General features: G+C 37.9%; 1 protein-coding gene across 1 annotated transcript in view; it reads left to right on the forward strand.

Moving 5' to 3' along the window:
• The window catches only part of LOC145667882 (degenerin mec-4-like), a 37,033-nt gene extending 18,596 nt beyond the window's left edge, over positions 1-18,437 (forward strand). Inside the window, exons 2-6 of the mRNA XM_081735312.1 lie at positions 4,948-5,079; positions 6,734-6,887; positions 8,269-8,442; positions 12,647-12,792; positions 18,018-18,437. Of these exons, the coding sequence (XP_081591438.1) occupies positions 4,948-5,079; positions 6,734-6,887; positions 8,269-8,442; positions 12,647-12,792; positions 18,018-18,437 (1,026 nt within the window). The remainder of the gene's footprint in view (positions 1-4,947; positions 5,080-6,733; positions 6,888-8,268; positions 8,443-12,646; positions 12,793-18,017) is intronic.
• The last annotated feature ends 7,450 nt before the right edge of the window (positions 18,438-25,887 follow it).

Below are 25,887 nucleotides of genomic sequence, written 5' to 3' on the forward strand. Positions count from 1 at the left end.
CACCTCTGATGCGTGGGGCCCCTGGTTCGATCCCAGCTCACGCCAAGTGAACGTTGTGGTGAACATACATCGTGTTCGTGGGTTTTCTCGGGGTTTTCGCGTTTCCTCCCACTTTCTTCATTCCACCATTTCATTCATTTCTCATCACCATCTCTTTCAACATAGCCAGCATAACGTGGGACGTAAAACTTAAAGATTTCATTTTTATTAATTACAGATACTCGCTTTTCGCTATGTGTTACTTCCGAATGACTCGGCCATCAACCATGCAATTGTCAGTACTCTGTAGATAAATACGTTCTCTCCATGTCAAAAGATAATTAAATAAATTGGACAGCTTGTCCGAAGTTCTACACAAAAGAACTTATAAAGTGTGTAACATGGTTTTCTATTGATTTAAAAAAATAATTTTTTTTATTTCTTTCCTGTTGAAGTAGAGTCCTGAGAATATTTTTTTTTTTTAATGAAGCCTTTTCTCAAATTGAAATCAATGAAACAAATTAACATTACATGTCATGCAATGCTGAAACTATTAATGAAGTTTATTCATTCACTCATCTTTCAACCCTCAAAGAAGAAACTTACAAGAAAATGTTAAATGTCCATTTGTTATTGTCTTGTTTATAATTTCTTTTATTTAGATTATTCTCAAACCATTACTTAATTGTGTTATGTTTGACTTTCTGCTCTGCAGTAACATCTCTCAATTGGAAGCAGCATTTTCAGGTCATACTACTCTTATACTATTTTCTCTAAGAGCACTGCGGTCTATCACATTCTTTTAAATAAAAACTAGAGCTATTGAATTAAATCAGAATATACAATGTCTAAAGTATTTTCTATTGAAGGAAAGCATCATTGTTTGGGTTGCAATACAATGTACCAACTACCACAAACAGTTCATCATAAGATTGCATTTAATGAGAAAGTTCGAGTAACAAGTATTATTGGAGAAAAAATCAGCAAAAAGTCAACAAAGTTTTATCTGAAGTGGATTGTTCTGATTGGTTGTTTTATTGCAGTAATATTCCAGGTATAATAGAATATAATACATTATTACTGTTAACCTTTACAAGCAATAGACAACATTCAATTAGTATATAAATATGGTTAAAATTGTTCATTGGTAATAGTCTAATAATCAATCATAACCTATACAAAATTGTGATGGTTAATGTAATAACAAAATATAACAGACTTCGTAATAATAATACTAATAAAAATAAAAGAACATTATAAAGATCTTGTATCTTCAAATGTGAAGTCCAAATACCGAATTTCATGTTTCTAACCTTCAGGGGTTTCGAGATACGGGTATTTTAATGTAATAATTGCATTTTAATATGATAACTGGTTTACGTGACGAAAAACACATAGAACACAATTAAATTACGTGTAATTTAAACACCAAAGTCTCATTTAGGAGCTTCGTGCCCCTAGGCATTATTGCTGTCGGCGTCCCCCAATAATTACAGATGGTGATCAGAAAAATGGAAACACCTGTAGTTGGCAACACGTCAGATGTATGGGTTGGCAGTGGTGTCGTGGCGCCCGCAGCGCCGGACCGCTGGTGGTGGAATGTTAGGTCGGTCTCCATACTACGTCAGGCGCAGTGGAACAGCAGTGTCCAGTGGCTGCAGCAGACGGAGGTAGTGTAAAATGGGAGACCTCTCAGATTTTCAAAGAGGGCAAATTGTTGGTGCGCGGTTATGTGGAGTGAGTGTGACAGCAGTGGCTACTGTGTTAGGTGTGTCGCGTGGGACAGTGTCGAAGGTGATGATGGCCTACACAACACACGGGAAAACCACATCGGGGAAGCGGAACAGTGGCGGAAGAAAATCATGAGTGACAGGTCACGCCGGGTATTAAAGCGCATTGTCACGCAGAACCGTCGTGCCATTGCGGAGCAAGTGACGGAGGAACTCAATCAGCGCCTCCCTTACCCTGTTTCGACAATCACAGTCCGCCGCGAATTACATGACATGAACTTACGGGGTCGTGTTGCACGAGCCAAACCGCTCATCAGGGACCATAACGCTTTCGCACGCCGCAAATGGTGCCGCGACCATGCAACTTGGACCGTTGAGGACTGGAAACGTGTGATATGGTCGGATGAGTCATCCTTCACCCTATTCCCAACCACGGGGCGTGTTTATGTGTGGAGAACGCCCAAAGAAGCTTATGATCTGCAGTGTCTCCGCCCAACTGTGAAATATGGCAGCGGCTCGGTGATGCTGTGGGCCACCATATCAAGGTTTTCATTGGGTCCTGTGGTCACACTTAGCGGACGAATCACTGCCAACGATTATGTCGCAATTTTAGGAGACCACTTGCATCCTATGGTCCGGATGTTGTTTCCGGACATGACGCCATCTTCCAGGATGATAATGCACCCATTCACACAGCTGGCGTTGTTGCAGCGTGGTTTGAGGAACATCGGGATGAAGTTCAACACCTCCTCTGGCACGCCCAATCCCGAGATCTCAACATAATTGAACATCTGTGGTCCGTCTTGGAAACACGACTCAGGCGACGATTTCCACCTCCATCCTCTCTGACAGAACTGGCCGATGCCCTGCACGAGGAATAGTGTAAAATTCCACTTGCTACCATTCACGACCTCTATGCCTCCATCCCAAGTCGCATCAAGGCTGTTCTGAAGGCGAAAGGTGTCCCGACACCATATTAATCTGGTAAGTTGCAATTTCGTTCAGGTGTTTCCATTTTTCTGATCACCATCTGTACATGCTTCACCATCCCTTCACCCTTAACTTAAAAATAAAACTTTTATAACTAAATTATGTTTGTTGCTGAATTAACAATTTATTACAGTTAAATCCACTCACTAGGCGCTACAGCTACAACTACATAACAAAAAGTAACAAATGGGAAATATGTTCTGAATTACTTTTAGATTTCTTACACTATCATTAAACTTATTAGAGTAGTAAAAGAGAATTGTTCATGAAATAAATAGTATATTTGCTCTTGATTTTTTAACCTTTTTCACACGAAAAAATTTTAAAGATTATTTAATTTTAAAATTTTCCGGCCTTCAAAAATTTTGCGCACTAGGCACTGGCTTAGGTGGCCTATGGGAAATGCAGCACTGTTAAATGCGTAAAAAAAAAAAAAAAAAAAAAACAATTGAATCCTGTCAGACCTTGCTTATACTTACCGTGTAATGTAAAATTCGTTTCTTTTCTGTTTCGCTGCCTGAAATATGAAGAAAAATATCACGTTAAGTTAAAATTGCATAGCTTAGCCTGATAATGATTAATACGTATCAACCATGAAGTATTACGATATTGAAAAGTTTAGATATAACGAAGGAAAATCAACCCCCCGCCACGGTCCTTAACAATTTTTGAAAATTAACATCAATTATCTACTTACACGTTCGAGAAATTGTTATCCTTATGTAGAATTTCATAAAACATGTAACACTGAATATGAAGAGAATGAGATGTAGAGTTTACTTCTATGTGTGCGTTATCTGAGAAAGTTGCTTATTATTATATTATGAAATTTACGCACTTTAACCTGTCATTAAAATAACAATTAGTTAGCGGCTTCATTTGGCGCTGCAAAGTGTGCAATTTACTTCCGTCCCCCTTATTTTTGATATTAGGCCTATGTACTTATTTTAATCCATAGTACAGTAAACCAGTGAAAGATGTAGAACATCTTTGGCCCAAGCAAAACTTGAATTGATGCTACTGCAATTACTCTGTTTATAAAATATACGAGGGTGATTCAGAAAGTGATTCCTCCAAGCCCCGTACTTGGCCAATAGTACTGCAAATATTCTGAAGGGCGTTTATTATTAATGCATTGAAGTTTAAGCTATAGAATGTTACTAGTTTTACCTTCCTGTCTCTTCTCGTCCCAGAGTAATAGAGCAATCCATGGTATTCAGTGGTGACGTCCGGTTGGAACAGCATGCTGTTATTGAATTTCAGATTACGGAAGATTGTGCACACAGGAACATTCATCGCCTGCGACGAGTCATGGATACACCATTACGACACAAAACGAAGCGTCTGTCGATGGAGTCCACCAAATAAGTTCAAAGTTGTCTCATCTGCTGACAAAATGTTGTCGACATTCTGCCTCATCCTGCTTATAGTTCGGATCCTGCACCCTGAAAATTTTGGCTCTTCTGAAAACTTAAGAATAATCTTAAAAACCAGCAATACAGTTGTGACGTGGAGATGGAAATAGCAGATCGGCAATGGTGTCGCCAGGAGCCACCACACTTTTTCGCCCACGATATGAAAAACCTTTTCTCGCATTGGGGCAAATGTGTTGCCCGTAATGGGGACTATGTTGAAAAGTGATGCCACAATTTGTAGCTGACATTGCAAGCTTCCCACTTATACCTGTATCGGTGCGAGGTGCCAAACACAAATAAAGGTATCGCCTTGGAGCCATTACTTTCTGAATCACCCTCGCATTCAATTAATTTCTTAAACTAATTTCCAGTTTTCACATTTGCCAAGAGAATTGTAGAAAGAGAATAATTTCTTACCAGACTACTTAACTTTTAGAAACAAAATTGTTACCCACAAAATATTAAAATAACGGCATGTGTGCTCAATATAATTGAAAGTGTGAAATTATTAATCTCTTAAGGAGTGTTTTTTTTAATTTAGGAAAATTTTGAATAAATTCTTACGATAAACTAGTGAAATTTATTGCAGAATTTGATGAAAATAATGAACACCAATAAATTAATTTTGTTATCACATGGTAGACACATACAAGTGTATTCTATGCAAACTATTTAGAATTACGATAATGTAAGGTTTAGATGATATTTTTATTATTATCAGTATAACATATTCTTTTCGGTAATCTTCCCAAGGTTTTACTGGTGCTAAGGAAAATGTACAATTTATAATTTATTAAAATGTTTTACATTATTATTTTGTTTTTTTTTTGGAGCTGAACGAGTGCTTCACTAAGTACCGAAATCCCGAGGTTGGAAAACGTACCACTTTGGTTCTTAATAAAACTGTGATACCTCCAGCATTAACAATATGTCGCCAACCACCATACAAGAAGAAACTGCAAGAGGTAAGCTCACGAATATGAGAATAAATTTTGTAGATAAAAAACAGTGCCATATTTTCCAAAACAACTAAACTAGTACTATTAATTAATATATTTGGGGTAAATTTGTACCTGTTTCCCCTGTATTCAAAAGTAAGCTACAAGGTTAAAAAGTCCCAGTATAGCAATATTATTACAGAAATTTTTTAAAGAAATGGGCACTCGGCTTGTACTATAGTACTCGCGCCCAGTCGTGAAGCTTGGGCTCTAAACCAATCATAGAAATATTTTGCTTGAGCCCCGATGCATTCATGGATCCGCTTCCCGAGCGCACACTTGGGGAAACGTCGAACAGCTGAAATTCACCAACTATGTTGCCAAACTTTGAAGACATAGTAATTGAATATTTAAAAAGGCATTTAAATATTACCAATAATAAACACACCACAACACTAACCAGTGTAACAATTGTTCTAAAATGGTAATAACACGAATAGTAACAACGAAAGTATAACGCAATAAAAAAAACAATTAACAAAACGGAACTTAGCCCCAATCCGACAACACTGTACTCTCGGGAGATGTTTTCCGTGTAGCGCGAGAGAAGATACTGACAAAATTTGATGGGTGGGGGTTGACGAATAGTACACACCCTCCCGTTCTATTGGGTAGTGAAATCACTAGATCTAGGTCAAGCTTCACGAGTCGTCGCGAATACTATAGTAGCCTTGAAACAGGAACGTGTTATGTCAAATCGGATGTGTAAAAATAATTCAAAATTTACCATTTTTTTGGTTGTTTTTCGTAAGCGAAGGGAGATAATAAAATGCAACTTACCACAAACATAGAAGTTATTCTACAACAGAAAATATGAATCTGAAGAATTTTCAGTGTTGCCGTCCATAGAAATTACAGTGTTGCCAGGATAACAACTCCTCCCGAAATCTAATTTAAGGCAACGACTAGAGGAACGAACTCATCTGATTAGGTATTATGCTATGTTGAAATCCTGTGAACTACTTTTTAAATAATAGTTGTATTTAGTTTGTAATAAACAAAATATTTTTAACAGACATTATTAAAATAAATAATACTGTTATTTAAAACGTAGTTCACAGGATTAAAGCCGAGAAGGATTTCCACAGAGCTCCAAAGCAAGCTAGGTGACTGAGGTTACGAGTCCCAACAAAGCTCCGAACAAGCTGAGTGGGAAGGGATTAAGATTAGAGTTCCAAGCAAATTAGAGACTTTGGGATAGATATCTCCCAGAGCTCCGAAGCAAGCTAAAGGAGGGGAGACCAGTGGCATGTTTGTAAACAAAATGACACGTCCGTTATTGTAAGCACAGCCATGCAAAATATTACAAAGTGAAGTCTGGGAATCGAACCCAGATCTTCCACGCCAACTTAGCCACGAATGAGCTCGATGTATCGTATTGCCTCTAGACTAACCAAGCTCTCCTTATTGTATAGAGGTTTACTGAGTGATTTTCAAGGAAACTTACTTTTATTCATTTATAAAATAACCGCAAGTCTAAGACGTAACTGTAGAGTGTGCTCGTATTTTCTATACCGATCACTTTAATTACAGGTACGCGTATTGTATTAAATGAGCATAAGTATTTGTTATATTTACGTTGTGTAAAGAAGTGTACTCTCATTATAGTTGTTTTTCTCAGGCGTATACAGGACGATACAACAATGAGCTAGATAAGTATCTGCAAGAAAAGAGAAAACATTCCGAAACCTTAATGGAAGTATGGGAAAGGGAGACTTACACGAAAGAAGAGACGATACATCAGGTTTTTTATAAAATGGATGACTATGTTTCCGGTAAGAAGTTTCGGATACATTTCTCTCTCTCTCTCTCTCTCTCTCTTCTTTTTTTTTTTTTTTTTAATGAAGTGTAATGTTTGGATTTTGTTCTGTAGGCATGTTGGGGTAAGAGAACTAAAATGAATTCCATAGGAAACCCATTTAATGGAACTGTGTTGTGTACGGGGATCCGATTGAGCGAGTAAGAAATTTTGTGACCCGCGCTGAAAGTGGACGCTAAGCTCCAACCAAAATAATTCTTCCTTCATGATATAACACTTGTTACCGGTAATTATTGCATAAATAAATAATATTAATAATAATAACCCTGTATATTTAATCTGCACTATATTTTAAATATTTAAACTTACGTACGATCTATTAAAGATTCATTTAATTTTTGTTGTATATAAAAACTCCAGATTTTCACACAAGAAAAAACTATACAGTGGAACCTGGATAATTCGAACTTCTGTAATTCGAAAACTTCTTTATTTCGAACTTTTCTCTTGGTCCCTAGAATTTTATATACAAACAATGCTAAAAAAAAATCATGGTTAATTCGAATTATAATCTGGATAATTCGAAGTTTTTGCCGTGTAAATCTAAAAAAAGGTCAAGTCATCGGGTCGGATTTTCCAAGAAACGGATGAAGATACGTACTGTAGCAGGCTTTCCGCCCCGCCCGCAGACTACTCAGCTTGAAGATCATCGCACCCACCCCTCCACTCCACTCCTTTGAGTGTATGGTACTTAAAACACTTATTATTAGCTCCAAGAATGTTCTTATGTTAAAACCTGAAGTTTGATTGTTCATTTCAACCATTTACAAAAACTTTTTTAATTCCAATTTTTGTATAGTTCGAATTTTTCTACTGGTCCCTCAAGGTTCGAATTATCCAGGTTCCACTGTATGTAATATGATGAAAAAAAGATAATTTCTAATGGCATAAATCGTCTTCCTTAGCCTAAAGAGCATAATTATGAGATGTTAAACTGAAAAATTTTATTTCACTGCATTTCACTCACATTTCTCTAACGGTATAAAAACTAGCATAAAATGGAACATGTGTCAATTTCGTGTAGTGCTAAGGAGTTAGTTTACGCGCCTTTGACGTGGGAAACCCTGAGTCAATTCCCGGCAGCAGCTTATGTGTTTTGAATTCCACGTTAAACTGTGGGTCCACGTCTCATATGAAGAAATTATTAGAAATTAGAAATTATCTTATGTATAGCCTCGTTGTCGAAAGGAAAAATCAACCAATCTTGCATAGTGTCTGTGAATACACGGTTCACTTCCAAATGCATTTTACTTTCTTGCTTTTTTTTTCTTTTCGTACCGCGTTTAGTATTACTGCCCGCTTATTTATGTAATAATTACTGTCACCTATAATTGCAGATGTGACAACAGAAAGTCGTTTCTTCTTTAATTATGGAAGGTGTACTACGATTACTACAGATTTCATGGTTCGGAAAGATTATGGGTACGACATTAGTTTGAAAACAACGGATGACAGCGAAGGCAAAACTGAATATTTAATGTATACTCACGATCGTAATGATCCATGGACAGGTAATTGCACATATCCTTCTAATATTTCACATCAATTTTGAAATCACATAAAATGTAGAATTATAGTAATTAACTGCAACTATGATATACTAAGTCCAATAATTAAAATGCATTTGTTCTTCTTGGAAGAGGAAATATTTAAATTTCGTCCAAACACATATACTATACCGGCATAATCAGTATCAATAACGTATCCCTTGGGGAAGGGAGGCTGACCCTGCTCAACCCCCCCGTAGTACAATATCATAAAATGATTATTCTTGATGTATTATGTTTCACTTATGATCCCCAGTATTACGACGATTTTCGTAGTTTGTTAGGGAGAAATTATACTTATTGTTAGCCATATTTTTAAAAAATCTTACTTTTCAGAAGTTTTATCTTGCTCTTCTAGCGATCGAATGCATCAAATTTTACCATCTATGGATCCCAATAGAAAGCATGGAAATATCAAGTGGACTTTTTTTTTTCTTTTTTAAGAATTACTGCACTTCAGCGCGCGACTTCAGTGTGTATAACTCCTGGTTCTTTTTCCCGTGAGAGCACTAAACTAAAGGAAATAAAAAGTGCTCTAAAATGCTAGAGAAAAATAAAAGAATACTAAATACTATACATACGTAAAATTGTATGCTTTTCCGATGTTTACCCGGCATCACGAAGCAACTGAAGGTACCAGAATTGAGAGATATGGATTGAGAGAGGATTTCAGTTACAGTAAATAAGCACTAATAGCACCTGGGAGCTCCGATTATCATCTGGCCGCCCATAGTTCTTTATGAGCTGTAGCGAAAATAAATTTAGTTTTGTACTTTCTTCTATCTGTTTAGCTATTTCATCGGTATTTAAATATCGTGTAACTAAAGAAAACTGAAAAGAATATGAATATGGCCGGCAATACGGCGCACATTTCAGTGATTCTGCATGCTCAATTCTTCAACTTCCAACGCATATTTCTGACTTTCCCAGGCTGGTAGTGATCACCAGTTGAAGTAGAGACAGCAGGATAGTTACAGAAATCGCCCTGCAGAGGCTCCACCAGTGTATATGAATGAAACGTATCACGCGTGTGCTGCTGTAATGTGCTTCCTTTCTTGGTATCCGTGTCACTGCAGCAGTATTGCCATATTTGGTACAATTGTACCAAATTCAGCCCTTTTTGTCATTCATCGGCCCGTTGGTACCACGCAGGCATTTTCAGCCCCTTTTGTGAAGACAATTCTACCCAATTCAGCACCATTTAACAAATACGTGTCACATTTTCAAAAGTACGAGTAAGACTTTTCCTATATCTCACGTTACTCATACTGTGTGTTGGACTCGTAAAAAATGCTGTTGAACACTCATTTCTGTGACATTGCACCGCATAACGATACGAACTTTGTGTAGAAAATTCGTAATTCTAATTATACGGGGAAACAAATGACGCTAGATGAGCGCATCCGCGCCGTGCATGAAGCAGACGAGAAAGAAGCAGTGTGGTAGAAATTTTAGTCGTCCTATTTGGATGTTTTTAAAAATTATCTGGATCTGGAATCTGAAAAAGTAGGGGGATGCATGACGTCACGCCGTCCCCCGTGCCTACCTTTGCCCATTGTAATTTTTAGAATTGGGGGACGCCACAGATATATTCTGAAAGTGGGGAGACGGCGTCCTACTGCGTTCCCCGACACTTTTACCTCCGATGGTATAAAACAATGAATTCAGCCCTTTTTGTTTCAATTTGGTACTATGTTTCAGCCCACTCCAGAGTTAGGACTGTGGCAACACTGCTCTGTAGTGTGTGATGGGCAAGACGAAGGACCTGAATGCATTTAACCGTGGTCAAATCGTAGGGGTCAGAATACTGGGTGGCTCCATATCCGAAATGGCTGCCGCACTCGGATTTTCAAAGTCAACTGTGTCAAGGGTGTATCGTGAGTGTCTGTCTTTCGGTAAACCATCACCCGCACGGGCAAACTTTCATGGTCAGGGGCGTGTCGACTTGGGGTAGGCACCGACTGGTAGCTGCCGTTAGTCGGGACATAGTGCGTCAAATCGTGGAGAGGTTCAATGCAAGATAATAACGCTGTGTTAGTAGCCACACAATCCACAACCACGTACTCGCCATGGAGTGCGGAAGCCAACGACCCACGCGAGTACGCTTTTTAACCGCACAACACAGAAAACAATCCAGAATGAGCAAAGGAACACCGCCACTGGACTTTGAAAATGCGGGAAAAGGTTCCCTGGACAGACGAGTCACGTTTTACATTGATACACGCCGATGGATGGGTACGGGTGCGTTGCCAAGCGCACGAGGCAATGGATCTATTGTGCCAGCAAGGAACTGTGCAGGGTGGTGTTGCTGGTATTCTCATCTGGAACATGTTTACGTAGACTGAAATGGGCCTCCTAACACGTGTGACACGGTCCCTCACAGGTGAACGCTACCGCGATCTTCTGGATGACTATGTCCTATCATTTGTTCGGCTGCAACATCCGGATGGTGACCTCGTCTTTCAGTAGGACAATGTGCTAAGCCGCCGCTCTAGCAAAGCACCGGACTGGTTTGGTGAGTACTCCTCTGATCTGGCAGAGCTTCCTTGGCAATTATGGTCACCGAACCTCAATCCCATCGAACACATATAGGACGCCATGGAACGATGGATTGAGATTCCACAACAACACTTTAGGCATCTCGTTATAGTATATCATTGTTGTCCATTGTTCATTGTTGTAGTCCATTGTTGTCAATCCACTGCTGGATGAAGCTCCTGGTTCAGCTATGTAATGCTAGATTCAATACATCTTAATGTACTGCACGACAGTCTCTCTCTGTCTACACCACTTTTACATTTACTTTCACTATGCTCTTCACGTAAGCCTTGATTTTCTCGATTACATAGATTTTCGAATTGATTAGCTTGGACCCTTCTCCTAAGTTATGTATCATGCTTGAGTATTTTGCCTAAAGGCAAGTTTTAACCCACTTGTATAACGTGTCTAGGCGAGGCCACTAAGCCAGTACAACAGGTGTAAAGTAGCCAGTTCTTGTCCTGTGCGTTTCAGAAATGTTATGGCAAAGTAGAAAGAGCTGAAGTAAAGGAACTGATTCAGAATTAAGGATATCAACGTGTCTAAGTACTATCCAATATTGGATTAATCACGCAGGTAATCAGTCACTTGCACACATGAGTTAAAGCATGCATTTACATTTACCTCACTTCTATTCAAGATGTTTTAATTTGGTTTAGTTTTAGTGTTGAGTTATGATTATTTTGATTTTATTTAATCAATAAAAATAAAATTAAATATAAAAACTAAGTACAAATTTTCATACTATAGAATTTTGTAGCACATTATGCATTTTTTAAAAATTTATTTACCTCATTTAATAATATAGTCTTTTCTATTTATTTTGTGCAAGAGTAAATAAAGGTACGAAAACAATTACGAACCAAACTTACTGCCTTTAATAAAAGGGTGATTCAGAAAGCAGTGCCTCCAAGGTGATGCCTTTATTTGTGTTTGACACATAGCACCGATACAGATATCAGTGGAAAGCTTACAATGTCAGCTACAAATGGTGGCATCATTTTCAACATAGTCTCCGTTACATTTGTGTCAATGCGAAACAAGGTTTTTCATGCCGTTGGCGAAGAATTGTGGTGACTGCTGGCGACACCATTGCTGAACTGCTATTTTCACATCCGTGTCACAATTGTAGCATTGACTCTTAAGATGATCATTAAGTTTTGGGAAGAACCAAAAGTCGCAGGGTGCAAGATCCGGACTATAGCCGGGATGAGGCAGAATGTCAATAACACTTTGCCAGCTGATAGTACAACTTTGAATTTTTTGGCGGAAGAGACGACTGACGCTTCATTTTCTTGTCTTAATGGTGTGTCCATGACTCGTCACTGGCGATGAACGTTCATGGGCGCACAACCTTCCGCAGTCAGAAATTCAGTGACAACCCGCAGTTTCAACCGGAGGTCACCACTGGGTACCATGGATTGCTTCATTACTCTGAAACGAGAAGAGATAGGAAGATGAAACGTTTTATAGTTTAAATATCAGGGCGTTAGTGATAAACAGGTCAGAAAATTTGGTAATATTGGCTAAGTAGTGGGCTTGGAGCCATTACTTTCTGAATCACCCTCGTAAAACAAAGATAAAATATGAAGTCTTATAACTTAAGTTCCCGAATGGTAATGTATTGCAGAGTTGTTCGTTCATGGAATGGAGAAAATCTTTGTAACAATCCCGATGGGTAAAGTTATTGATATTGCTCTTCGAGTGCGCCAGATCCATTCTATTAACTACCCTAACAACCCGTGTGTGGAGGACCCGCAATACAGTGTATCAAAGGTAGGTCAATGATGAATATGCTAGTACACTGGTGGACATTAAAATATAATATTATTAGCATTTAACGAAAAAATGAGACATACTTATCAATAGGTCTCAGTAAGAACAAAATGATATGCGTCAGTGTCAATGATCATGCGTATTTTTTGAGAGAATAGAGAAAAAAACGAAATACTTTTCAAACCTAAAAGTTTACGCTGAAAGAGAAACATCCCCCATATTAATATGAGATTGATACTGAATTTACCTGCACAAAGCTCTTTAATGTGACACTGGTAAGATCTTTTGCTTGTTCTAAACCTTTTTTCCAGTTAGGTGGGGTCGGCTTTTCTTATCGCCGTCTTCTACCTGTTTCTACTTTGTGCGATATCCGCTGTGATATCACACTGCACTATATCGTTCTGCACAGGATCTCTTTGCTTTTTCTTTGTTCGGTCTCGGCCTCGGGCTCGTTTCTCATTCAATTTTATAGCTATCAATCAGTGAGCTACGTATTCCAAAGGTCTTCTTACATGCCCAAACCATCTCAGTTTACTTTGCAGTTTTTTTTACTACTGGCCTCACCTTTACTGTTCTCCAGGTCACATCATTCTTGATTTTGTCCTTCCACCGCAGCATTTTCGTCTCCGCAACATTTAACAACTGTTCCTCTCTCTCTCTTCTTCGTCGTCCAACATTCCGCGCCGTATACCATAGAAAGTCTTACTACTGTTCTGTAAAATTTTCCTTTAAGTGTCTTCACTACAGCGAAATTAAACTATCGCTAATTTTAGAGTTTTTCTGTATCTTCAAAACAAATAAAAAAAAATATATTCGAAAAACAGAAACGTAGTGAACTAGACAATACGATTTTGCATGTGGGACGTTTACTACAATTCACCTATCTGCTTTTGGTTATGCCGCTATTTACAGAACCCGCAAAAAATGTTAAATCTATCTACAGTTGCAAATCGAAAGCAGATAGATAAGTTGTGATAACGTATCACATGCAAAATCGTATTGTCTAGTTCACTACGTTTCTGCTTTTCGAATATTTTTTTTTATTTGTTTTGAAGAACTTACAGAAAAACTCTAAAATTAGCGGTAGTTTAATTTTGCTGTAGTGAAGACCTTTCCTGTCGCTTCTCTCCATTTTTTCCAACCGCTGCTAATTCTGCGGTTTACATCTTCTATTCCTCCATTTCCCTGTAGCATTGATCCCAATTATATACTTGAATTTCTTAATAATTTCTAGCTGTTTTGCGTCCAGTCGTACTTTTGTGTTTTCTATAAATGCTGAATGGATAACTAACACTTTTCTGAGCAGAGTTTTATACACTCATTTATTAAAACTAAAATTCAGTGTTACGGTTTGGAGAACTTAACGTTATCTTAATCAGACACATGAAATATCTCAAGATAATAGAAATATATATACTACCAGCAAAAAGAGAAAGACCTAACGCTCGTTGTTCGTTTGGGAAGCAACCTGTGTCTTCCTTTTCCGGATCTACACTTGTTCAATCGGCCACATACTCCACCTGTGTTCATCTTTTTCTTTGTACCCGCTGTTTACATGTGTCTCCATCTGTCTCGATAATAACCTAAACACTTTTCCTTTGTCCTCCCTTGATGCATGTTAGATATAACCTTGAATGTAACAACAATATACTAAACACAGTGATTCTAAATCTAACAATATAAAAGTGTATAGAAATATCATTAAATATAACATAAATAACACTATATATAGGCTACAGGGGTAAAATTATATTTTAAAAGATAGGGGGACTCACACCGTCCCCGTGCCTATCTTTGTTCATTGTCATTTTATTAGCAAGTGGGGGAACATCATAGGCTTTTTCTGGAAGTGGGTTAACGGGTCCCCATGCATTTCCCCTCACTTTTACCCTAGTATATATAAGAATAACACTATTAAATAAAGCTAAATATATATAGAAGTAAAGTACTGTCTTGGTTTTTCTAATTTTAAGCCCATTGATCTTCATTGGACTTGCAAGATGTTAATAGTACACAATATTGTTAATAAGATGTATCTCAAAAATATGACTAACTCTTAAACTTAAATTTTTAGTTAATTAAAATAAGACTAAATGAACTAAAATAATTATCAGCCAATAAAGCACAAAATGTTGTAAGGGTGAATTCTCATGTGTAAAATTGGAAATTGGCGAAATTGAATAAAAACGAACTTTTAAGGTGCCTGAAGGTATGTCGTTCGTTTCCAACAACAGAAAAATATTATTTTTGTTGGAATATATTATTTAAATATCTGTGTAGAAAAATCTACTAATAACTATCGGACCATATATCCTATTTGTGACATACCAGTGGCTTATATACTGCTAAAATTAGAACATACTATTTCTAACTCAACATCAAGAAGGTGTTTTCAGATTGATTGTGTAGAGAATGGAATGGCAAGAAAATAATTAGTATGCGGTGAAAAATGGTACAGATCACTTTTCTTGGAAACAATAAACTGGTAGTAGGCCGGAGAGTCACAAATAGTTCAGTGAATGTTAAATGTTGGTGTAACGTTAGTGCCTTTGAATGGTCCAATAATGCCTCGTCATTGAACGTGGCCATAATTCCAAAAGGTTGTTACTTTTAATCGCTTGAAAAATTGTGGCACGTTGTGACTCCGGATTATCCTTCTGCAAGATTGGTGTTAAAAATTGGACAGAATAAAACCACGGCGATGCAAATACGCACTTGTGACGCGATGGTATGTTACATCGTGCTGGTTACCAGCGATCGCGTCGAAAAGACAAACGTCTTGTGTTTATTGTGTAGCTTTCGGCCATATCTGGAACACTAATGGGGTTATTGCGTAGAGTCTAGTACCCTCAAGATCGACTGATTACAAGGCTTTGATTGCTGGGGCCTCCGTTTGACCTCACAGCATAGGCGTGTACGTTGGAATTGTACTGCGAATATCGTGTGCAGGGATTGAATACCGGATGAATTCAATCTGATTCAATCTGAATGATTCTGTCTGCAACATCAGATAAGTATAGGATTGTCTCGATCCGCGAGGAATTTTTTTTCTTGTCTCGGTTCTCGATACAATTTCCTCGTTTCGTCTCGCCTCGAATTTTTCTTCTACTTTTGTGATTTATAAACAGAATTTATGTATTGATCTTAACTTCATCAAGGAGTTATCAGAGTTTTTCCGCGTCACAAGAGATCCATGAAGGGTATGATGTATCAACATTTACCACCTTATGCACAGTTATTTTGAGGTATGACTAGAGTCATACTGAAGGGCGGACTACTGCAGGAAACATATGTTGTCGAACTCTTTAGTATGGAACTAATCACGCGTCAGAACGACCCTGCATAAGGCCCTTAAACTTTATTTATCACTAGCAGAAGAACCGTTTTTCGCAGGGGTAGAATACGTTTCATTTTGGACATAAGGGGGGGATTTGGATTTAAACAGCATCGGAAGTGTCACAGTTCATCGCAGCGACCCCGAAAACAATGGATTCGGCACTAATATCGGTCATTTTCGATCATTTTAGGATATCTCCCTCTTTCCTAAGTTGCACCTTCAAAGTGAAATGACAAAACCCATCCCAGGCCTGCAACCCGTCTATGTTCAAAATTTGACAGATCAGTTGGGTCGTTCAAGCGGTACGAAGTCACATAGTTAGTTTCATTTCTATCTATCTATCTATCTATCTATCTATCTATCTATCTATCTATCTATCTATCTATCTATCTATCTATCTATCTATCTATCTATCTATCTATCTATCTATCTATCTATCTATCTATCTATCTATCTATCTATCTATCTATCTATATTGGAGTATGTTCTGTAATGAATTGCGTATCTTTAAATGTTGATAAATGGTCTTATTTTGTGTTTATGGAATCAATTTATCAATTTATAGTTCCTATACTATGAATCATATAACACTCAATTAATGTTTAAGAACTAATATTTGGGTGAACTAGAGTTGTCCAAGAGGCTCGAGAAATTTCTCGTCTTGTTTTTGAGATATTTGTCGCTACGTGAACAGTTCTACAACCAGAATAAGAACGCAGAGAGTTAATCTACCCAAACACATCAAGACTATTGACAGGTAAAAATTGGGAATACTATGTTTAAAAAGTTGAGTGCTAGACTGCTTTTCGAGTAATCATAACGAACCGGTATCCAGAATTTATCGAGCCTTATCATGGATATTTTACCATTATTGGCGGGTCACTGCTAGAAATTTTAAAGCTTCCGTACTCCGTGATTCTTAGTTGACATTTTCGCCTTGACATAGCAACTTTATATTTTAATACCGTTCATCAATTATGGACTCTTTCGATTCTCCCTCTTTTTTCTGCTACAATACCTTCTAGCACAGCTTTCATGATAGAGTTCTTAGTTAGTTGATGTTTCAACTATACGAGGGCCGTTGGAAAATAACCTTCGATTGGTTAAAAGCAAAGACCAAAGTAAATAAGAAGACTTTATTATATACATTTGAAAACTACTTGTTTGGTCTATTTTTCAACATACAGTAGTTTCCATAAACATTCAAGCACTTATCATATCTCTGCACTAGCTTAGAAATTCCATCAGAATAATTATCTCCCGCCTGTGCCTTGAGCCAGCCTGTGATCGCATCTTTCAGCTCCTCCTCATCACCAAAGCGATGAGTTCCAAGCCATTTCTTCAGAGATTGTGAAACATTGATTTTCACAAACTTTTCCATCAATTTTCTGAACAAGTTCATCAGTGACCACTAATGGTCTGCCACTCCTCTCTTCGTCATGAATGTTTGTTCGACCACTTTTAAATGAACAAATCGATTCACGAACAACTCCTTCACTCATTACATTTGGTCCATACATGGCACAAAGTTTCCGATGAATAGCACAAAGTTGCCGAATATTGTTTTACCGAAGAAAAGGTATTTAACAGCTTGCATCTCGTACTTGGTGGAGCTTTCTATTGCAGCACTCATTTTGAAACGCTACAAAAGTGGAACTAGTGATCAGATAACCTTCACTCTATCACGGCTGGATGCAGACTGATCTACTGGGCTCGCCTATGCAAAGATTGTAGCGCTGCCCCCACTACGTCACGCACAGTGACCAATCGGAGGCTGTTTTCCGAACGCGCCTCGTAGTTGCTTTTTAAATTTTCTATTTTTGAATAAATTATAATTAATGAATTAATTATTTGAGTTAAAAACTGATTTATATCATGGCTTTTTCAGTGCATGGAACAATGTGTGAAGATGATGTTTGTCAACGATTTTCGCTGTCATGTGCCGTGGATATATATACCAACTGTTCCCGAATGTGATCCAGCCTATATACCTGTTATCAACTCGGGTTACTTGGACCCTGATTCTTTGTTTTATGAAAACTGCTCCTGTTATCGTCCTTGTCATATAAAAATATACCCTGTTGAAAGCATTAATACTAATCCAACCAGTGAGAAAAATAACAGTGACATAAACATTCGGATCACCTCTAATTTGATAGAACATATTGAAGACTATTGGACGTATGACGTATCTCAGTTGCTTGCAGATGTTGGTGGATCTCTTGGATTTCTACTCGGAGTATCTGTACTCAGTTTATTTCAGTTCATGTTGCGTTCTGTCATGTTGTTAAAATCATTCTTCAAATAAATTAATGTATTGTAAAATGTTACTTTTGATTTGTCAACTATTTGGCCTTGATTGTACTTCACTCATCTCGGTATCAATTAACAATACATACTTAGTTAAAGTTGATCAGAAGAAAATAATAGCAGGTTACAATTTGTAAACCGAGAATTTTGATTAATCACAAATATGTAGTTCTTAAATCCTTACCGAAAACTTTAATAATTTCCGTGGGTTAAGTGCCGCAGAGTAAGTAGGCCTACAGGAATATGAAACCTAACCGAAACTAAATTAAACTAACTCAGCCTAACCTAACCTAAGCCAATCCAACACTTAACATGCTGGACCTACTCTGAGACACAAAGATCCTTTCAGAAAATAATTGTAAAGAAAAGCCTCATACGCATCATTTTCATAATGTCGCCTTGTCAGACGATTTTTAATTTGTTATCAGGGGATGTGTCCCCAGTCCTCCGTCATTGGCAGCTCAAACACGATTTGAGTTCATGAGCTAGATCAAGCAGACTCAACGATGAAAACATTTGGTGCAACAAAAGTTTTACTCAGCTGGGTCATGATACATGGTCAAATATTATAACCCATTTGGTACCACTGCCTATAAGCGAGTTGAACCTTCATCCTTCCTGTATAATTCAGTATCAGCTGCAGTACAGCTAACTGATTTCCGGAAATTTCATGAGCATAACATTTAATCTGTTAGAAAAATCCTCATCCTGTAGTAGAATGAAACGTTCAATCAATCATATAACGTTCAACCAAGCAGATAAACCTTCATCGTGCTGTAGAGTTAAACGTTCAACTAATCAGTTGAACCTTCGTCCTGCAGATGAGCTAAACGTTTAATCCAAAAAGTGAATGAACGTTACGAATTTACTTTTACAGTGCATGTACTAATTCAAACTATTTCAAAGTAGCAACTACATGAAGAATACATTAATACAGTATATATATATATATATATATATATATATATATATATATATATATATATAGTGAAACTTGCTTAAACCGGAACTTGAGTAAGACGGAAATCTGTCTATAGCGGACATTTTTCGAAGTCCCGGCAGCTCTTATGGGAATTCCTTTACAAATAGTTTATGTAAAACGGAATCTTCCGTAAACGGAAACAGAAAGCAAAAATAGTCCCAGGGAACCTTTGAAGCTTGCATAAAACGGAATCTCTTTTTCGCAGTGGAAGGCTGCAATAGGTTACCTTTCATCTCTCTTGTGCTTGTCTTATTTGAACCTCGTTTTCCTATGACGATTTTTTACTGTTCGAAAGCACTGAAGCAAATGATTGACAGGTTATTGTTCATGTACCATTTTTTCTATCTCCATTTGCTTTCAATCCTCCACCTGTGAACTTCACCTGGTCTTAAAATAATGCTGGAGTCCACAAGTCTTTGTGTTGGCGGCTCTCCAAAATCTGAGAATCTTCATTTACAGGTGGTGCTTGTTCACGGTTCACTAAATTTGCCCCAAGCAAATGCATTTCGAGCATAATGATAGAAAGTTGTCATCAAAAACAGAACTAGAGGGGGAGTGGAGCGAGTACAAGTACATTTCTACAGCGTTCTGAGTTTGTGTTCAGCATCGTGTTTTTTCTTCTGTGGTTAAAACAAGCTGTTTTTATAGTGTTTTTATTTTAGCCGTACACACAATGGCTAAAAGACACGTGACTCTCACTTTGGAGGATAAAGTACAAATCATTGAATCCAAGGAAAAGGAAAAATTTCGGTGAAAGAAATCATGTATCGTTTTAAGTGCGAAAAAACACAAATTTATGATACACTTGAAAACAAGGACAAAATTCTGAAGTGCTGGATGGAAGGGAATGGCAACGCGAAGCGGGTAGGAAAAGTAACGGTCAACGAGAAAATAAAGGAACTGGTATGAGAGTGGTTTGTAAGTGCCAGATCGAAAAACTTGCCAATTTCAGATCCTATCTTACAAGCTCAAGCTCTTTCGATTGCCAAGTCTTTGTGGAAAGTCGATTTTAAAGCATCGTCGGGGTGGTTGGACAGTTTTAAGTCTAGGCATAATATTGTGTGGAGAGAAGTTTGTGGTGAGTCAAAAGATGTCGATCTGAAAGCAATTGAAGAGTGGATCCCCAAGGTGCATAAACTGACACAAAACTATGAACCAAAAGACACGAAAAGGGACGAAAGTGTAACGCCCGGAAGCTGTACGAACGGCACCTGGCAAAACAAAGGTGGATGTACGTCGTAACGCTCGATGAAGCATGGATTCACTTTTCCGACTGCGGCAAACCGAGAGTCATCATGTACCGAGAGATAGGCGCCAAGAACTTTAGAAGGTGGGTTCGTGTCTGTAAAGAATCCTTCCCAAAAGGGATCATGGTAGTTACTGGCTGCTGTTACCGAGGTAAATTGAAGATTCGTAGGGTGGCGAAGAGCTGCAAAATAAATTCGCAGTACTTTCAGGAGCATATCATGCGGCCAATCTACGAGCATGAGATTCCAACAATGTACGGAAATGACGCCAATCTGGTGCGCATTCACATGGACAAGGCCTCATCACGTACCTCACGATCGTCCCTCGCATTCTACAGGGAGATGGAGGAGGTAAGTGGTATACAGGTGATGCCTTTCAATGAGGTACCTGTTAAACTCCCAGATGAAAGTCCTATGGACTATTGTGGATTTGGATTGCTGAAGCGGGCTTTGGGAAAACGGCGTGTGACAACTGTGGAAGGACTTTGGAAAGCTGTGCAAACGGAATGGGGCAAGATTTCCCTCCCAGTTCATCAGAGAAGTCTATTACAGTGGAAATTATGCTGTCGGGCTATTGTTAGGAGCCAAGGGAAACACATCGAGCACTTACGGACCTGGCGCCATGGATTCTTCTAAATTTTTAGGTAAGTTGAAATTGGCCAAATGTAGACTGAACAACCTCTGTATATATGGACGGTATTGTTCACGGTTCACTAAATTTGCCCCAAGCAAATGCATTTCGAGCATAATGATAGAAAGTTGTCATCAAAAACAGAACTAGAGGGGGAGTGGAGCGAGTACAAGTACATTTCTACAGCGTTCTGAGTTTGTGTTCAGCATCGTGTTTTTTCTTCTGTGGTTAAAACAAGCTGTTTTTATAGTGTTTTTATTTTAGCCGTACACACAATGGCTAAAAGACACGTGACTCTCACTTTGGAGGATAAAGTACAAATCATTGAATCCAAGGAAAAGGAAAAATTTCGGTGAAAGAAATCATGTATCGTTTTAAGTGCGAAAAAACACAAATTTATGATACACTTGAAAACAAGGACAAAATTCTGAAGTGCTGGATGGAAGGGAATGGCAACGCGAAGCGGGTAGGAAAAGTAACGGTCAACGAGAAAATAAAGGAACTGGTATGAGAGTGGTTTGTAAGTGCCAGATCGAAAAACTTGCCAATTTCAGATCCTATCTTACAAGCTCAAGCTCTTTCGATTGCCAAGTCTTTGTGGAAAGTCGATTTTAAAGCATCGTCGGGGTGGTTGGACAGTTTTAAGTCTAGGCATAATATTGTGTGGAGAGAAGTTTGTGGTGAGTCAAAAGATGTCGATCTGAAAGCAATTGAAGAGTGGATCCCCAAGGTGCATAAACTGACACAAAACTATGAACCAAAAGACACGAAAAGGGACGAAAGTGTAACGCCCGGAAGCTGTACGAACGGCACCTGGCAAAACAAAGGTGGATGTACGTCGTAACGCTCGATGAAGCATGGATTCACTTTTCCGACTGCGGCAAACCGAGAGTCATCATGTACCGAGAGATAGGCGCCAAGAACTTTAGAAGGTGGGTTCGTGTCTGTAAAGAATCCTTCCCAAAAGGGATCATGGTAGTTACTGGCTGCTGTTACCGAGGTAAATTGAAGATTCGTAGGGTGGCGAAGAGCTGCAAAATAAATTCGCAGTACTTTCAGGAGCATATCATGCGGCCAATCTACGAGCATGAGATTCCAACAATGTACGGAAATGACGCCAATCTGGTGCGCATTCACATGGACAAGGCCTCATCACGTACCTCACGATCGTCCCTCGCATTCTACAGGGAGATGGAGGAGGTAAGTGGTATACAGGTGATGCCTTTCAATGAGGTACCTGTTAAACTCCCAGATGAAAGTCCTATGGACTATTGTGGATTTGGATTGCTGAAGCGGGCTTTGGGAAAACGGCGTGTGACAACTGTGGAAGGACTTTGGAAAGCTGTGCAAACGGAATGGGGCAAGATTTCCCTCCCAGTTCATCAGAGAAGCCTATTACAGTGGAAATTATGCTGTCGGGCTATTGTTAGGAGCCAAGGGAAACACATCGAGCACTTACGGACCTGGCGCCATGGATTCTTCTAAATTTTTAGGTAAGTTGAAATTGGCCAAATGTAGACTGAACAACCTCTGTATATATATATATATATATATATATATATATATATATATATATATATATATATATAGTTATATTTCTAAACTGGTAACAGTGTCCATTCTTTGCTCAGGAATAATAAAATAATCATAATATAATAGCGGTACTTAATGTTACTTAGTTACTGTCGGTAATGTTAAGTCCTAATAGAGCTAGGTAACAATAGCCACTCCGCTATGTTCGCTAGAGCAGTGCAATATTTTGCCAGCTTTACCGTCAATCCACATGAAGCGTATTACCAGTAACACTCACTAATAAATGGAAATAAGGTTGTAATTACCTAGATACATGCAAAAAATTCAGAAGTATTTATTATATGTCAAGCATAATATAATTTAGTAAGTAACCAACATATACAAGAGTATATAATTTACAGATAGTTGTTATTAATTATATTCTAAAATCACAAATGATCACTTTAGTTCAGATCGCACTTGCATTCATCTACTATATGTCTGGCAAGTTCGTATACGCTTATACCTTACCAATAGTGATGTAATACTAAAATATTTGGGGATAACTTTACAATGCCCGGTCCAGTTGCTATGTTCACCCAGAGACAAGAAATTACACTCTATTAATTTTAACAAAATGGGTTCAAACTTTCCTAAATTTAAGCTAACCCAACCTTACTACTCTACTCTAGTTATTCTTACCTTACTCTATTCTACCCCACCCTACTCTACTATACCCTTTTAAAGAGGTCCTACTTATCGATGCACGACTGGAGCATGCATTGTAAAATTTACCTAATATTTTGGTACGTATACGCTAGATCACTTTTAGAAATATGGCACATACCCAGCCCCATAAACATACGTTCTTTCGTAAATTTAAGGTGAGTGTACGCTAGAATATAAATATATTAGATGGATGTACGCCGTATACTACTATATATGGCCCATTACACCTTGGTCTACTATTTTCTTATAAGAATTGTTTAGTAATGAACTTATGGTTAGTTGTCGAATGGATCCGTATGTGCTCTATTATGTTGTCTTAATATAGTAAATAAAATTTCGGGAGGGCTTAAGTCCGGAAGCCCTCTAAATACGCCACTGGCCATAATATTGCCACGAGGTAAGTGATAAGATCTGGTTAGTCACATAGTACAGTAGTGCGATCGAGTGTACCCTGATGTCCCCAAAACTGAGCAGATTCTGCGAAGATTTCATTGTGGCCCTTCCCGCCGACAAATGTCGTAGAAATGTATCAAATACGTAATTTTCGAGCAGGTAATGCTACTGTGGATCGTATTATACTGAAATATGCAGCTTAGAGTCCAGGGCCCGCCACACCAACGCGAGCAGCTATAACCGTTTCCCAAAAGGGTTCATGGTTGTGGTCGGTTTCTGGCACAGGGGCAAACTGCGTCTCTGAAAGGTAAAGCGGGACATCAACATCAATGCTACGTGCTGCCAGACTCATCTTCTGACTGAAGTGTACCAGCATGAAATCCCAGCATTATACAGACAAGACGTAAACACGGTTCATCTGCACCAATACAAGGCATACAGCCACACGGCGAAACTATCGATGAAAGTCTATCGCTGTATGGAACAGGAAACTCGAATTGCGGCACTTTCCTTCTCTAAAATCCCTTGCAAGGGTCCAGACGCCAGCCCATTGGATGATTGTGCTTTCGGTCTTCTCAAACGGCGCTTGTCCCATTGTCGAGTTAACACCATCACCAACCTATGAAAAGCCCGTAAAGAGTAGTGGGATGCAATATCTTGATCTAACTGCAACACAGTCTCCTGCAATGGAAGCTCCAGTGCCAGGCAGTAATCAGTAGAAGTGGTCTGCAAATCAAATACAACCGTTGATGGAAACTCGGCATTTCCTAGCTAAGAGGCACATTCAAATTCGGCTTAATATAAGTGAACTTAAGACGTGCTTGGAGTCAAAAACTTTCGTGATAATTACCCGCAATGTTCGTACAATTTTATGGAGGAACTTCCGAACTTATGTATATATATATATATATATATATAGAGAGAGAGAGAGAGAGAGAGAGAGGAACCTCACAACTTAAATTTATATAAAGGAACTTCGCAACTTAAATTTATGAGAAGAAATTTACATGCGTAGTAGATGTAATGAAAGATGAACCCTAATAGTTTGATCGTCACGTATAAATGTGTTAAATCAAGTAAACTACATAAAGGTTATTGCAAAGAAAGAAAATAGTCTTTGACCTTCATTAAGAAAAAAAACATTTTGAAGAATCGATTTTGAATACGTAAGACATCGTTTGTATTGGTTCTATTTCATTTTCTTTAATAACACGACATTTTAAAGTTGGTGTTATTATGTTCTCTATATACATAAAGTGGAAAACACATAAACTGGCAAGTACATTTACTCATTTTCAGAATTACTTGAGCGAAAAAAACATCGCGTTATTGATCAAAAGTTCAGATAAAAAAAACATTCAATGCGAGTTTTGAGGTTATTATAACCCTCGGAGATATATACGTATGAACGAGACAATAAATACCTCAATAAAATCAAAATAGACTTCTTGGAAACACGCATTAATAGCAACAATCACAGGACATAAATTCCTTCTGACAATTTTCTTTACACGTCTACAACCATCTACACAACATCTAATACCAGGATTACAACTATCTAACGCCAGGATTTTATGATATACATACTGGGATTGTTGAAACATATGTTTTAATATAAAATCTCGATAGCAGGCTGTGATGTAAGTTGTAATTTTTAACATTTAGGTTTTTTTATATTGCAATTGCAAGCATTAAAAATATATTTAAAGGTCATAGCACTCTATATTGACAAATTAATAATTATCATTATAAATTTTTAACTCTGATATTTTTTTAAAGAAAATAGGAAGTATCTGAAATTACATTATATTTTACCTTACACTGCTCTGAAAACAGAATTATAGTTTCAGAAGTACTGATTTACCCCAGATCTGAAATGTTGATAAGTTTATTCTCTAGATGAACATCAAAAATTAATACTCGCTGAAATAGGAAACATAATAATTCAATCACT

The sequence above is a fragment of the Thermobia domestica genome, chromosome 13 (genome assembly GCF_964235325.1).
Source record: "Thermobia domestica chromosome 13, izTheDome1.hap1.1, whole genome shotgun sequence".
Taxonomy (NCBI): Eukaryota; Metazoa; Arthropoda; class Insecta; order Zygentoma; family Lepismatidae; genus Thermobia; species Thermobia domestica.